The sequence below is a fragment of the Trematomus bernacchii genome, unplaced genomic scaffold (genome assembly GCF_902827165.1).
Source record: "Trematomus bernacchii unplaced genomic scaffold, fTreBer1.1, whole genome shotgun sequence".
Taxonomy (NCBI): Eukaryota; Metazoa; Chordata; class Actinopteri; order Perciformes; family Nototheniidae; genus Trematomus; species Trematomus bernacchii.
The window spans coordinates 4121158-4137538 of record NW_022987966.1 but is presented as its reverse complement, the minus strand read 5'-3'; the positions used below and the strand labels follow the sequence as shown (position 1 = coordinate 4137538).

At 40.7% G+C, this 16381-nt stretch overlaps 1 protein-coding gene across 1 annotated transcript; it reads right to left on the bottom strand.

Annotated features, from left to right (window-relative positions):
* Positions 1-10092: 10092 nt before the first annotated feature.
* LOC117471057 (trace amine-associated receptor 13c-like) lies at positions 10093-11106 on the bottom strand. Its single transcript, XM_034115835.1, has one exon. It carries the CDS (start codon positions 11104-11106, stop codon positions 10093-10095), a length of 1014 nt encoding a protein of 337 aa, XP_033971726.1.
* Positions 11107-16381: the final 5275 nt, after the last annotated feature.

Here is a 16381-nt window from a genome sequence, read left to right as displayed (position 1 = left end):
GAAACAACACAGAATATTGTTACACACCCTGTTCGCCACCAGAGGGCAGCAGCTGACCACGAATGAGCTTCCTCTGTTTGGTGAAGCTCAGCCCTGCACACTTCGTCTCCACTCAACTCTACTTCTGCTGTTTTCTCTCAATTATTACACAGATTTGACGTAAAAAATCACACAGAGTTTATTCCCTTATACAGTCTGTCCGGATTTTTGTACGATGTTTATTCCAACAGATAATTGTGTTTTTTAAGCGCGCTTCGGCACCCCTCTTTAGAGATGCGACGCTTACATGGAGTTTAATCCCAAACCACAAAAATCCTTTATCGTCACATTCAGCCTTCCAGATTATGACTTCGTACTATCTGAATTCTATCTCCGTGTACTACTTCTTTTCTAAGTATGTACTGTGTTCAGAGTGGTGTTCTTAAATTATGTTTGCAGTTTTACATATATTTATCCCCGTACAGTCAGGCAGATTTTTATTGTGCGATGTATATTTCAACAGATAGCATGACTTCCTGAAGCAAGCTTCTACAACCCCCTTTCGGCGGCTGCGGCATCAGGCAAGGAGTCGGAACCCAGTCAACAAAATCTCTTTATCGTCACGTTTAATGAGCCTGATTAACCCCACACCAAGAGTTGTGATGAGATTCGGTCGTTCCAAATGGTTAGTTGGAAGTCGCGTATCTCTCCTCTCGTATCACCCACATATAACAATTCTAGCAATTTTCAAAGAGGGATTGCCCACTCGATTGTTATTCAATAGGAAGTTATTTATAACAACCTTTTACCCACGAGGTAACCGTATAATCCTTACTTGATTTACGGGGACTTTAACCCTTATGTTTTTTACTTCCTCGCAGTCTACACATTAAAACACCCACGAGGTAACCGTATAATCCTTACTTGATTTACGGGGACTTTAACCCTTATGTTTTTTACGTCCTCGCAGTCTACACATTAAAACAACCACGAGGTAACCGTATAATCCTTACTTGATTTACGGGGACTTTAGCCCTTATGTTTTTTACGTCCTCGCAGTCTACTTAACTAGAATATGTATTGTATTTTTTACCGTGACTAAGAACACTGAGAACGCCGCTGACAACTCTAAAATGTTGTAGTATAGCCAATCACAGATTTTGGTAATCAAAGAGGTGTCTGCTCACCTTTTGTATATGGCGCCTTGGTTTAGTTGTCAGCGGTGTCGAGGTGTCCTCCCCTGGACTGAAATCCGTCCGCTGGCTGTCGGTGGTCCTTCTAGAGACCAGCACTCATTGTCGGGGTCACCATAATTGTTGTAGCAAACACCGTGGTGGTGGCTTAAAGCCCACCTCCGCTACGCGCCGTCCGTTAGATGAGCCTGGTTAGATTTAATAAAAGGAGGAGTTCAAAACACCGGAATAAAGGTTATAACAATAATCTGATTTTACTGGTAAAAAACACTTATACAAGTTTACAGAGTACTCTGGACTTCCTAGTTCTACTGCCGTGCAATACAGGTATTGGGACCAGCCAGTCAGAAACAGGAAGCATTTTGCATGAATAAACAACAGTATTCATAAACATTTTTTGGGGCGGAGATGTGTTGACTCTTCCGTCCCATTTTACTCCGAAGCGAATCAGAGAGTCCGTGGGGAGGAGCTGTGTGAGCTGCTCACTCCCCCAGGTGTTTTTACTGGTTGGATTCACTTCTGGTCGGGTCCAATACAGCGAATCAGAGTTCTGGGAAAAAAGTATGTTTCTTCTGAGATCTTCGGAAGTACACAAGGACAGAGTCAATCTTTATCTCTGCACCTGTATTCACTCCTTTACTTTCCCAAGGAATATTTCACACAAACTATTCTTTCCCAGACAACCAAACATTGTACACAGATATATTGATGCCCAGAAAGGACCTTGAAAAGAATATGTGTGTGTGCTGGTGGGAGGAGGTGTATGTGTGTGTTGCAGGATATCTGGGTCAGTGGGTGTAAGTGAGAAGAGAATATATATATGATTACTTAAAACAGTTCAAACAATACATGTTCACTAAAATACATGTTTACTTCAATACAGTTTAGAACCATATCTGTTAACTTTAATACCCAGCTAGAAATGTTTGGCTCTAAAAACATTCTGAGAATGTTACCATTCATTGTTCTAAGAATGTTTTCAGCGGGAAGTTTTAGTTTGGTTTCCAGAATGTTCTTCTGAAAGGTAGGATAACGTTCTCTAAAAACATTCTTAAAATGCTTGGTAATAACCTTTTTTAAATGTTTTTGATAACATTGTTAGAACATTATGCCCTACTATTCTTAAAACGTTTTCAGCTGTAAATCAGATTTTTTTATGTTGCCAGAATGTTATTATTTTAGAGTAGGATAACGTGCTTTATCGTTCTGATTTATCAGAATTATTATTTTTTTTTTTTAAAGCTGCGACCAGCAGCTAGTACAAGTCACTGTCGGTGTCACATATACTGGAGGGGACTCGGAATCAGCTGGTGAGCGTAACATTTGTTTATTGGAAAAGGGGAGCTGGGAGTGGAGATTGGTTATGGCGGCAGTGGGAAACAGTTGTTCCAGGGTGGAGAGGCCTGGTTGGTCTTGGGAGTGGCCTTGGATTCCTCCTGGGAGAGACACAAAAATGAGTGTGAGGCAAAAGCAGGCAAAGTTGTCAAAAAATCTGCTGTCAAAAAGCTAGAGCGGCCCGCAACAAACCATTCACGACAACAATCCGGCAGGGAATGAGTGCAGGCCGCAGGCTTTCATAGTGTGGCTGATGAGCAGGTTGCAGGTGTGGATGATTGGAGATTGCTCCCAGCCGTGTAGAGCAGATCATCAGGCAGGGAGGGGGGGAGAGAGACACATAGTAGAAACAGACACATACAAACACTAACAGGGGTTTCAGGGACAGCCAGTGACAGTCGGTCCGTTCTTCTATATGTCTGTTGGTCTCAAATCTAAAGGGTGCAATAACGATTTTTACACTCTACACAAGCTGTGGCTGTGTCAACAGCCTTATTCAACGGCGTGAGTGTGGAGGACATATGCACGGCGACGTCTTGGTCAACGCCAGGCCCCTTCATAAAGTTTTATCTCTTGGACATGTCTGGCTCCTTTTCATCGTCTGTGCTTGCTGGGGCAACACAGGACTGGTGAGGAGGGAGGAGGGCTGTGGGCCAGTGGGCATCTGACCCCCTCCCCGGGCGTAATGCCCTAACCGTAACCCTAACCCACTGGGCCCATAGGGGCTGGAGGATTATTTTCCCCTGCTTTAGGGCAGGAGGGAGGAGCCCTCCACGTCATAGTCCATACACGCTCTTCACGAGGTGAGCGTGTCTGAGTGTGGGACATGGGGCACTTGCGCTCTCCCCGTGCTCCTTAGGGACTCGGGAGAGGTGGTGCATAGTGAGCCCATACGGGGCTGAGGACTCTCTCCGTCCGCCTATGGGCGGAGGGTGGGAGCCCTCAGCGCTGTTTTCCGAGCACACCTTCGCGAGGTAAGCGCGTCAGAGTGTGCTCTGTCAGCCGCAGCCCCAACTTCTCCACGGTTATGACCAAGGGAGAGGTAAGTGAGGCGCAGCGGCTGCTAACCAGAAAGCCGGTCAGAGACAGTGAGATGGAACAGTGTTGTTGTGGGACGCGTGTATACATCGGGGCTTGTGAGAGATATAACGAGGGGTTACGTATGGTAACCCTTGTTATATAAACACAGGCGGAGCCCTCTACTCGGGAGCCCTGTCTGTCCTATGCTGCTTGCTGAAGAGAAGTGTAGGATGACAGTCAGGAGGCGAGGCCTCCTTTTATGCGGTGAGATGCGCGTGCATACGTCTATATAAGTCTCAGTGGATGAATGCTTGCATGATATGATCAAGGGGAGTACCCATAGAGTCCAGTAGAGACACTTCCTTGTTTAAGCTTTTGACACCACCCCTCATAAGTTGATATCATCTTCGGTAGCTGTGATTCAAGGGCATTGGTTTGGGAGGCAAAGTCTGTTGTGGTAGTTTCAATGTGTGTGTCTGTAGTATGTGTGCCAATGTAAACAACATTAGATAGTGTCGATGGCAAAACATTAGCATCAGACACAGTAACATCTGCCTGATCATGTGTATGAATTAGACCCTCTTTACGTTTGCGAATCAAATCCTTAATCATATCTGCTAGAAAGAGTAACTCTGACACTCCCTCATCCTCCAACTTTAACAAAAATGTACTTTCCATGTAAGAACAAACATACTCAATACAACTTTCTTCATCATACTAGTTAAACTTAGCTGGGTCTTGATCAGATGTCTGTGGGATGGCAGTTGTAAGATGAGACAGCTCATCAGCAGAAAGGGGGAACAGTCCCTTCTTAACAGTCCCTTCTTAACAGTCCATACCAGCTTCTTCCTCTCGTTATCTGCCATTGTGACCACTCATCAGATGTCTTCAGTCCTCGAAATCCTCTTGCTCTGGCAGCAGTCAGACGCCCTGGATTCGTGTAGCCCCTCACACCGATGACGAGTCACGCACTGGCCCACAGGTTCAGAAATCACTGGATCAACGACGTCCTCCAACCACAGGTGTCGTAGATCCCGGAACGAGCCCCCAAAAATCTGTTACACGTCCGCTGAGCGGAGCTGGTGTAACAGATAATAGCCTGCAAAGCATGAGAAATGATGAACAGAGAAATTCCTTCGCTGCTCATTTGGCGGATCTTGCCAGAATGGCAAGCCAACGGCAGCTCTGTCACCACATCAGTCCGTTTACGGCAGGCGCAAATCATAAAAAACTCTTTACGGCAGTGTTACCCTGCCATCTACTGCCCTCTGCTGTCCATAGTTAAACAGGTTTTTAAAATGATATTAAATACAAACAGAAACTTGTGATCACACATTTTGTGTGGGTCACATGTGCTATATTCAGACCTTCACAATATGTTTAGGTGGTAAACATTAGGTTACCTGTGATGAACAGCAAGGCTACTACAGCTATGTTCTGATAATCACCCACAGCCACACAACAGAGACCCTTTCTTAGCAGCATAAGTGCATCTGAAGGCATGGTTTGGCAAATGGCAGTGCACTCAGAGTAGCCTACCTGGATAGTGCACTCATAACAGTTCTCTAGCTAACTAGCTAGCAAACAGTGGTCATTATCACATCCGCTGAGGGGACAGTCGCCATGTGTGATTTAAGATTACCCTACCCGGTCAGAATTCACACTCTGCGAAAGTGTTGAACTGTCTATGACAAGCAATGTACTATGAGAAGTGTCCAAATTGAGAAAAATAGCTTAACTTGATTGAAGTGATGAGGTAGCCCCTATAGATCAGTTAGAAGTGACGCACTTAATAAACACATTCAGTCGCTAAAAATATACCGGTGCTATCATGAAGCTTCTTGCTAGCATTAGTGACATGTCGCATGTACCTGCTTTAACTCCAAAGAACTTAAAGAGAAAAGGAACAGCCTTGCATATGAATTTGTATATTCCACACTGGAGAAAATACAACAACCAAAATACAATATAATGAATTATATAATAATTAAATCAGTACAATTAAATCTTGCAGGAAACAGTGTCTGAGGGCATGTTCATTTAATAAACTATGAATGTTTTATATCCATGTAATGGGAAGAAACTCATCTAACTGATCATTTTTATTTATTTTTCAAAATAAAACCCACAATGCTAGCAACGAGCGAAAAATGCTAACAGATTACTGCACTGAAAATCACTCACAAAACCTTAATGTTTATCTTTTCTGCACATCCATGACATCGTTTCACATCGTGAGGTGACACAGAATCGATGGGTGCATACATTATCACTCCATGATACGAACTTGCGACTTTATAAACAAAAACAGACATCAAAACATGTGGCGCTAGGTAGCTAAAAACGCTAACATGGCTTACCTGTCTCTTGGTTTGGTCAAAAGTGGTCTTCAATGGCATTAAAACGATAAAAACGCTGCTGAAGTTAATCCATAGGTTAATCCAATGTGTCTGTGTCCCTTTGAAATGATTTCTGATAATCCATAAGCAATAAAACGGCTTTTCCGTTTCCAGATGTCAGAGCTAGAGTATAGGTTCGCTCTGATGCAAAACTGCGCGAAGCCCCCACCTTTTTTTTTCACCATGTGAGAGGGGAGATTCCCCTTCGATTCTATTGGCTCTAACGGTCAGAAAGAGATGTCAATCACCAAAATCGACCAATGGGTTCCAGAGAAACGGTAAAACCCCCATTTCCACCCAAATCACCTCAGAGGTGGAGTTTTTTTGCTAAACCTCTCTAAAAAGGTCAAATGTCACTTGTTTTGCATCAATCCTGATACAGGGTACTTATTATATGTTGTACTTTGGATTCCTAAAGCTTTTAGTCTACCTTACCATCATCCAAGGGTAGTTTTCACTATAAGTAAAAAAGAATTATTGGACGGACACTATAATTTACAGTTTTTTACTATGTTCAATCTGAATTTTCTTTAAAATAAAAAACATCTATATTGTTCTGACTTTTCTACATCCAACTCACAGGTTTATCATTACTTTGAGAAAAAAGATTATTAATTTAACCCTTTTAGAAGGGAAGATATGGTCATTTGTTCTGGGAATGTCATTTTCAAGCCTGAGACCTGAAAAACAGGCTCAGGGCTAAACAGGTTAATGCTTTTTTTATGAACAATAATTTACATCTTACTAAAATGAAATAACAATTATTTAGTAATCATATGCTTGAACATCAAATGTTTGCTTTACTGTACACATGCCATATTTAAAGACACACAGGGCTTTACAATCATGCTGATCCATAGTTGTGATATTCCAAGTGATATTCCACACAAAATGAATGTTTTGACTATAAAACACTGAAATCCAATGATCTTTAGTGTGCAGTTTCTTCTATGACAACGTGGGTTTATGCCAGGTAGAAGATTACAAGGACTGTGTGCTATCTTATCTTATAACAAGTAGGGGTCCATGTGCAATGTATAATAGCAGCTCTTCTCTTCTTCACTTCTCTTTCTGTATCATACTTGGTGGTTACTGGGAAATACTGTTTTCCATTATCTTTTGTTTATTTGATGATTTGATTTTAGTGTTCAAGCTAAGTGCTTCAGGCAGCATAATGCTGGAAAAGCCTTTTATACCAAACTAAGCCAAAATGTAAAGGCTTCCATAAAGTCTCCCACAAATGAAGAATATGCCCACTGTGGACAAAGCTTTTTAAAGTTTAGACAAATTATGAACCGTGACATTAATTCTATCAAATTGAGAACACCTGATTTACGACCGTCATTAAGGATTCTGCAAAGCCCAAGGTTTGTTCAGAGGCCATTTGGTTAGTAGATTATAGGCTAGGAGTTTGTTTTGTGAGGGGGTATGTGTTCTGACAATCAGACATGCTGACCTGATAAAGTTATATACATGTTGTTGTCTGATAGTATTTTAAATATCAAATGCACTTTTTTTTAACCTAATGGTAACTAATGAAATAAATGTCTTGCAGTGGTGTTTGTATTAGCAATCTATTTGGCATGTGTTTTTGTTCGCACGATTGTGTTCTCATCTCGAGGTCCTTTCGTTACCAGTTGAAATCACAGATTCCTATAATTGTCTGAACTCTAGTAACGGCTGTCTTAACAGCTTTGAATCAATATGCTATTGTTTATCTGTTTCCTATTTTATTTTGAAACATTTTGTATTCCCCTGTGTCTTGTCTGTTTTTACTTCCTGTCTTTGGGTGTTTTCCCGTCTGCCATATTAGTTCCATCTGTTCACCATTAGCCCTGCAATCGCGTGACCTTTGGTACACCTGCAATGTATCCCCTGATTAGTTGTCTTGACCAAACCTCGGTTGCAGTCGAATAGTCCATTTAGCTTAGGAACCTTCCTAACGGAGTGAAATGACCCGGAAGTACCTCAGTGGCAGCCATGATAAGTGCCGTTCGAATTCTCTAGATGATAGGAAAGGAGGTTTCAAACTTCCTTTATAACCTCCTTTAGCTTAGGAACCACTGGACCTCCCTTTACGAAAGGAGAGGAGAAAATGCTGCCCCACAATGCCTTGCAGCCGCAGCATTTGCCGTCACACAACATTCGGCCGTTCACGGAAACAACCAATTATCACCGAGAAATGATATCATGAAAGTTACGGTGCTTATTAAGCTTTTTAAAACGTATGTGGTAACTTTCCAAAGTGCTTTGTTTTGAACGTTGATCAGTATTATAATCAAAAAGAGAAATATGAAGGTTAGTTTTTACTGAAATGATCAAATAAAGTCAAAATGTCACAGTCTTTACTGAGCTGTGTGGGGTTTGTTCAACTTTTAAAAGATGTTTGAATGGTGATATACACAGTGATAGATGTTAAGGACTAACGTTTATAATAAATACATTTGTATTGATTTTAAGATCTTTTCATACAATCATACGTATTGGGATCATTTGTATTAATGTGGACCGGAGGGAGAGGGTGACGAGCATAAGTTTCACTTTCCTTTTTTATTTCAATTCCAACTTTGGTCATGAAGAATATGTTTCTCTGTTGTCCACGTTCATAAAGCATAAAACAACAGCATCAGAGCACGGTGTAGAGTCACTAGGTGAGTTTACAGTAGTCCGTTGTTCTTATTATACATCCATGTTGTATTCCGCTGTATAGAAAACTGTAGTTTCCATAGTTTCCCCACAGCAGCAGACGCACATTTATGACGTCCGCTGGCGCATCATAAACACGTCGGATAGTAAAAGTGCAGTCGGATTCTCTAGTACCGCAGTCTCTTCTCCTAAGTCCTTTTGAATTCTCCTATCGACTATCCCTTAACCCCATGACGTTTCACTCAGAGGTCAAGGAATAGACGATAGGGTTAGACGTTAGGAGCTGATTTTTGGACTATTCGACTGCAACCCTTGTATCTGTTCTAAGTTTCCTATGAGTTTGGATCCATCCTGCTCCACAGCTGAAAGATTCACAGCCAGCATCATGTCGGGCTGTAGCCAGTGTTTCGTATTCATAAAGGGTTTTGGGTGGAGTATCACTTCAGCTGACTCTCTTTTAAATAATCCTTTTTAATATCCATACAATGCTTTTTTTTTATGTGAAACTTTTATGGTGGCCCTGAAAACAAAAAATGTAAAGTAACACATACAGCCTTCGGTTAGTGCCACAGTAAGATGAGGTTGTTTGGGATATTGTCTTATGTACATGTTCGGGCCACTGCCTGACCGACTGATTGTTATAAAGTCAGGCTTTACAGAGCTTTAAATATATCAACACGAGAAGACAGATTCAGGATATAATAAAATACATGATAAAGAATAAATTAGACATCTCCAAAAGGCAAAAACACCAGACAAAAACCAAAGTGCATATATCGGCCACAGATGTGAAAAAAGAAAAATGTATGGGACTTTTAAAAACCTGAATCTATGATGTCAATCATTACATTCTGAATCTATTAATTCAATCAATACTTAAGGATTTTTTTTGGATCTGCAAACATTTATTTTTCACAACTTGTTAGACCTTTTTTTAAATTGTATGTATTTTGCATTCAATTTGCAGATAAGATCAATGTGGAGGAACACTTAAAAATCAATAATCAATAATAACTGTTAAATATTTTATCTTTTTTATTAAATCCTTAAATGAATATATTATTAACCTACCGACTTGTTAACCTATTCTAGTTTCAATGACAAAACATAAACAATTGTTCGCATTTATTCATAGTAACACCTTTTAGTTATTCAAATTTCCATCAAAACAATAAAGTTCCTTATGTGGTAAATGTACCTTCGTTAGGGATCATAAACTGTTGGTCTTTCTTAAATGCAGGAATAGTTTTTTTAGATGGTGGTATTAACAGATTGAAATATTTTGACTTAATTGTAATTTTTACAATCATAATCACAATAAAGTGGAATGCTCACAGGAAAATAAGGCATAGTGCTGTAGTACATTTCACACTTCCATTGGCTGAGCAAGAGAGATCAGCGGCAGGAAAAAAAGGATAAGCCTCCATGCATCTTTCATCTAGCTTTTGTTTTATCTGTAACAAATGCATTTAAAACGGCTCTTAATGCAATAATTTCCATAAAAATACTCACCACTACTTTCATAAATGTGTAAGTACATTTATGGTTGAAGAATGGGGGTTAAGTATTTTCAGATTGACAATAAGATAAAAGCATTTCTTAAACCAAGTGTAAAAGAAGGCATAGATTATTGGATTTAAGGTTGAGTTGAAGTAACCCAACCAAACAAAAGCCTCGAAGAGAGCAGCAGGTGTGTTAAAGCCAGTGAAGGCATCAATTATTGAGTTAATAAAAAACGGCATCCAACAAAAGATAAAGGCACCAAGCACAATACCCAGAGTCTTTGCAGCCTTATGCTCAGACTGTTTAACCAACCCTCTGTCGTTTGAACAATTGCCCATATCTCCAATCTTTCTGACATGCTCTTTTGCCACGATAAATATTTTAGTGTACAGACAAACCATAACAGTGCAGGGAAAGAAAAAGGCAGTTACACTGTCCAGGATTCCCCAAAGGGGGTTAAAGAGAAGGTTACAACTGCCGAGGCACTTTATCGATTCCATATACTCCTCTAACCCTACTACGTTAGCCTTTGAGTAAAGTAGTCCATAAGAGTAGAGGGCAGCCAAAGCCCAGCTTGCACATACCATAATCCACGCCACTGACATGGTGATATTCCTAGAGTAATGTAGAGGATTACATATTGCTTGTTGCCTGTCCACCGCAATACAAACAAGGTGGAATATAGAGACAGATGTAAGAAACATATCAAAACTTGAATGAAGCATACAGAAATCATCCCCGTAAAACCAGCAGCCATGAATGGTCCGAATGGTGCTGAAGGGCATCACAACGACACCCACAAGAAGGTCCGAAAGAGCAAGAGATAAAACAAGCACATTGGTGGGATTATGCAACTGCTTGAAATGAGCTATTGATACCATGACAATAAAGTTCCCTAAAATGGTAACCAGCATACATGAAACAAACAACAAGTAAAGGGCGACTTTGGTCCCCGCATTGAACTGATCCGTAACACACGAGGCATTAGAGCCCGGAAAACAGAACTGCTCCTGAGAAAGGCCAAACGTCATGATGGAACCAAAGATGTGATGCAGAGCCTCAACAGAGACACACAGATCTGTGTTAGGGGTTGATGGATGTCTTAGCCATACAAAAAAACAACTGCATAGACAACGCCTTCCAGTATGACGTCCTGGGCCATCCAATCAGAGAGGGTTTTATCAATGTATGAGAAACAGCCTCTCACACAATATGTTGTGTTTTAGAAAGACTGACAAACAGTTATGTCATTTTTAAACCGAGTAAAGAATATTTTGTAAAGACATACGCTGCAGTTGACATGTACTTGTGTTGAAAAGTGATGGGGTCATCAGAGTTCAGAAGATTTTAAATGGTCTTCAACATATACACTTTTAGGCAGTGTAATTGGGGGATCAAAGTCAGGTTAGAGTAGATAAATACCAAAATGGGGCTATAAAACTGATGAGTACATGCGTAATATTTCTTTTGGGGCGCAAGCAGCCTGTTAAGCCCCATAGCCCCCGCGGTCTTTTCACGAAACTGTGTCTCAGGGCTTCTTAACATTTAACAACCTATTAATGTGTCATACCCACTTAATGGGAAGAGACTCAGCTAACTGACAATATGAACAATTTTTACCGAAACAAAACACAAGTCTAACGCCGAGCCTCTGAAATAGCACTAAGCGTTATAACTCACGATAGAAATATGTTATACCTCATCGGATCTGCACAAACAAGATATCATATCAAAGCTGAGATTCCACAGATTCCAATGGCATAAGTATCATCACTGAGCAACCAAAACTTGCGGCAGCTAAGGGGAAACCAGACAACACACAACTCAATGCCATTAAGCACCATCCCCCCCGCCACCGGGGGGAAAAACGCATCATCTGCAGGAAACAGCGTCTGAGGGCTTCTTAATATTGAATAAACTATGAATGTTTCATATCCATGTAACGGGAAGAAACTCAGCTAACTGATGATATGAACCATTTTTAGCAAAAAAAAACACAAAGCTAACGCTGAGCCTCCGAATTAGCCTCGAGCGAAAAAATGCTAACGCCGTTTGCACAGAAAACACGGTATAACACCCTTATTACTTATCGTAAGTGCAAATCCAGCCCATCGACTAGCATCGTGAGAGTACACAGAATCGATAAGTATATATATCATCACTCCATGATAAGAACTCACGACTTTATAAACAAAAACAGACATCACAACATGTGGCGCTAGGTAGCCAAAACGGCAATATGTCTTACCTTTGACATTGTCTGATCAAAAGTTGTCTTCAATGGCATTAAAACGATAAAAACGCTACTGAAGGTTAATCCATAGGTTAATCCAATGTGTCTGTGTCACTTTGAAATGATTTCTGATAATCCATAAGCAATAAACCTACTTTTCCGTTTTCATATTTCAAAGCGTGAGACAGGTTTCGATTTGGGGAAACTGCATGCGCATAGCCCCCACTTTTCTTTGGTAACGTTGGTGTGTATGTGGAAATTCCCCTTCGATTCTATTGGCTCTAACGGTTAAAAAGAGATGTCAATCATCAAAATTGACCAATGGGTTCCAGAGAAACAGCAAAAACACCCAAATCACCCCAGAGGTGGAGTTTTTTTTGCTAAACCTCTCTAAAAAGGTCAAATGTCACTTGTTTTGCATCAATCTTGATACAGGTTACTTATATGTTGTACTTTGGATTCCTAAAGCTTTTAGTCTACCATCCCATCATTCAAGGGTGGTTTTCACTATAAGTAAAAAATAATTTTTGGACGGACACTATAATTTACAGTTCTTTACTATGTTTTTTTTTTGTGATCAAATTTTTATTGATGTTAATACACAACATGTACAACCACAATTTTTTTTTTTAAATGAAATAACTGAAAGTACACGAGAAACAAAATGAGATAAAGGTAATTACTTACAACGAAATACAAAATGCAGAATACAGAAAACGCATGTAAGCTAAAAATAATAACAAGACAATGAAAATAAAATAAAACAAACCCTACCCTCCCTCCCAGACATAAACACACACACAGACAAAAACACACACACACACATATAGGGTGTTCGCTGTTGGGTGCCAGCACTCCATCAGCGCTATCAGACAGGAGTGTATACCATCACTAACACATACACACACACAGGGAAACGCAAAGGTCGCAATTGAAAAGGCTGTGGATTAAGGAAAGGGAGAAATCATTCTAAAAGATCTTTGAAGGAATCGACTGCAGAGCGCCAATTGTTTACATTTGTCCTATTTATTCAGGCAGTTGACAACTCTAGATAAACAACATCCAGAGATGCAAGGACCCAGTGTCTGAAAGTGAGGGAATTAGGAGGCTTCCATCGAACCGCAACCATCTTTTTTGCAGCTGTTAGGCCAGCTAGTAAGATGCGCATCTTAAGCTTGGTGATATTGAGCTTTGACAGATCATTCAATAGAAGGGCGGGTACAGTCACCGGCACTGTCACTGAAAGCACACGTGACATGCCAGAAGCCACTTTAGTCCAGAATAGTGTGACTGGGGGACAGTCCCACATCATGTGCATAAACGTGCCAGGGGCCTTCATAGTGCATAGACTACATGAGGGATCGTCTATCATTTTCATGCAGTGAAGTTTACGCGGGGTAAGATATGTTCTGTGGACATAGTTAAAGTGGATCTGTTGGTGATCGGGATTCCGAGAAGCTTCTTTTATGCTTGACCAAACACCCTCCCAACTGAAATCAGTGTCTAAAACTGGGCAGTCACGTCTCCATACTCTGTCCAGCTGTAGGTTATCGTAGGAAGCCTCCAGAAAGAAATTATACAGTGTAGACACCATGCCTCTGTTTTTCCCTTGTACAGTAAACAACTTATAAAGAGGATGAACGGGTATAGGTTGTTGCCATGGGACACCATGTGCCTTGAGAGCAGATCTGAGCTGCAAATAGAAGAAAAATGAGCTACCTGGCAGATTGAACGCACTCTTAATTTCTTGAAAGGAGCACAAGCCCCTGTTATCATAAATGTCACTCAAGTGGTGAATACTGCTGTTGCTCCAATGAGAGGATGAGACAGGTCTCCCACCAATTAGCAGACCTTTATTATCAAATATAGGAGAAAGTGTGTGCCACTTGCAGGAAATCTTACATTGTGATTCAGCTGTGCGCCATATCTTGATGAGATGTGAAACTATAGGGCCAAAGCGTAGTTGACATTGTCTATTTGTTAAATTGGCAAAAAGGATATCCTGCAGGTTCCAAGGTTGTACGATATTTTCCTCTATATTACGCCAGGAAACGGAAGCATTAGGGTTAAACCACACCAGTAACGGACGAAGCACAAATGACCAAAAATACAGTTTAAAATTAGGCACCGCCAGACCACCACCCTCCCTCCTCCGCTGTATAGTGGATAATTTCAGCCGCGGACGCTTTGAATTCCAGATAAAGCGCGAAATAAAAGAGTGGATCTTTTTCCAATAGTCAACCGGGGGTGAGAGGGGGATCATTGAGCTGACAAAATTAATCCTGGGTAAAATGTTCATTTTGACTATAGATATTCGGGCCCGAAGAGAGTTTGGAAGGCTAGTCCATCTTTCCAAATCCACCTTAATCCTGTTCCATGCTTCTGAGTAATTATATGTTACAATGCGATTTAAAGATGGGAAAATTTCTATCCCAAGATATTTAAAGTGCTGGACAACTGGGACATTGGGTGGAAATTGAAGCATTTTAGCTGGCTCATTAAGGGGTAAGAGGGCGGATTTAGACCAATTAATCCTAAAGCCAGAGAGACAACCAAACTCCTCACAAATAGATAACAATACAGGCATAGATTGAGTCGGTTTCTCCATGAAAACCAGAATATCATCTGCGTATAGCGCCACCTGATGGTGAGTGTCACGAACAGAAATTGGATATATACTAGGGGATTGGCGTATCATTTGGGCTAGAGGTTCAAGGGAGAGTGCAAAAAGTGCTGGGCTCAGTGGACATCCCTGACGGGAAGATCTAGAAACAGGGAATAACGCGGAGGATAATTGCCCAGTGAGCACCAGAGCTGAGGGATTAGAGTACAGCACCTTAACCATATGTATAAAGCCATTACCAAAACCCATTTTCTCCAGCACAGACCACAGAAAGGACCACTCTAGTCTGTCAAAGGCTTTCATTGCATCAAGAGACAGCACCGCTGTCGGGTCTTTTTTGTCAACTGAAGCATCTATTATATGGAGAAGACGTCTAACATTATCAGTAGCTAGCCTTGACTTTATAAACCCTGTCTGATCACAGTTAATTAAGGTTGGCATATAATCCTGAATGCGTCTGGCAAGCACTTTTGCAAATATTTTAAGATCCGAATTCAATAAACTTAGTGGCCTGTAACTAGCACAATCTGTCGGGTCCTTATCCTTCTTTAAGAGCAAGGAAATCAGGGCTATGTTCACGTCCCTCGAAAAACTGCCTTTATCTATCGAATACATTATCATATCCAAAAGTAGTGGACCCAGTTTATCCCAAAATGCTACATAAAATTCGGGAGGTATCCCATCTAAACCTGGTGACTTGTTTCGTTGCATGTTGCATACTGCATCTTTTAATTCCTCTAAGGAAATGGGATCATCAAGATGGGTGGAATCAGTGACTGCAAGCTGTGGTAAGTCTAGCTGACCGAGAAAAGCGTCACATCTATTCTTGTCCAACTGAACCTCTGACTTATATAAATTGGAATAAAAGGATTGAAAAGTCTCATTTATTTGCTTTGGCTCAGTTGTGACATTACCATTCAAAGATTTAATGGAGGGAATATCTGCAAAGTGCTCACTAGACCTGATTTTTGAAGCCAAGAGGTGTATTAGAAATTCTGATCGTTGTTTCAAGATATCATTTATTTCCTTTTTGACAAGTTTACGTTTAGATGCCGTTTGTTTAGAGTAATTATTCTGCAAAATGGAGTCAAGACTAGCAAATTCTGCTTCCAAAGCCTGTAATCTGGCGGATCTTTCCTTACATACATTTGAAGAGAACAATATGGTGTTGCTTCTTATAAAGCCTTTGACTGCATTCCATAATATTCTTGGGTCCTCAACTGAACCTATATTTAAGTCAAGAAATTCTTCCAATTGTGTCAGGAATTGTTCTTTATATTTTCCATTTCCTAGTAAAGTGGAGTTGAGGCGCCATCTAGTGGCGCGCTTGGATAAATTGCCCAGAGTCGCACAACAGAGTACTCCCTTGTGGTCTGAGAGGGCAATAGGAAGCAACATTACATTATCGACTTTCTGGAAAAGTTGTGGAGAGGTAAAAAGATAATCTATC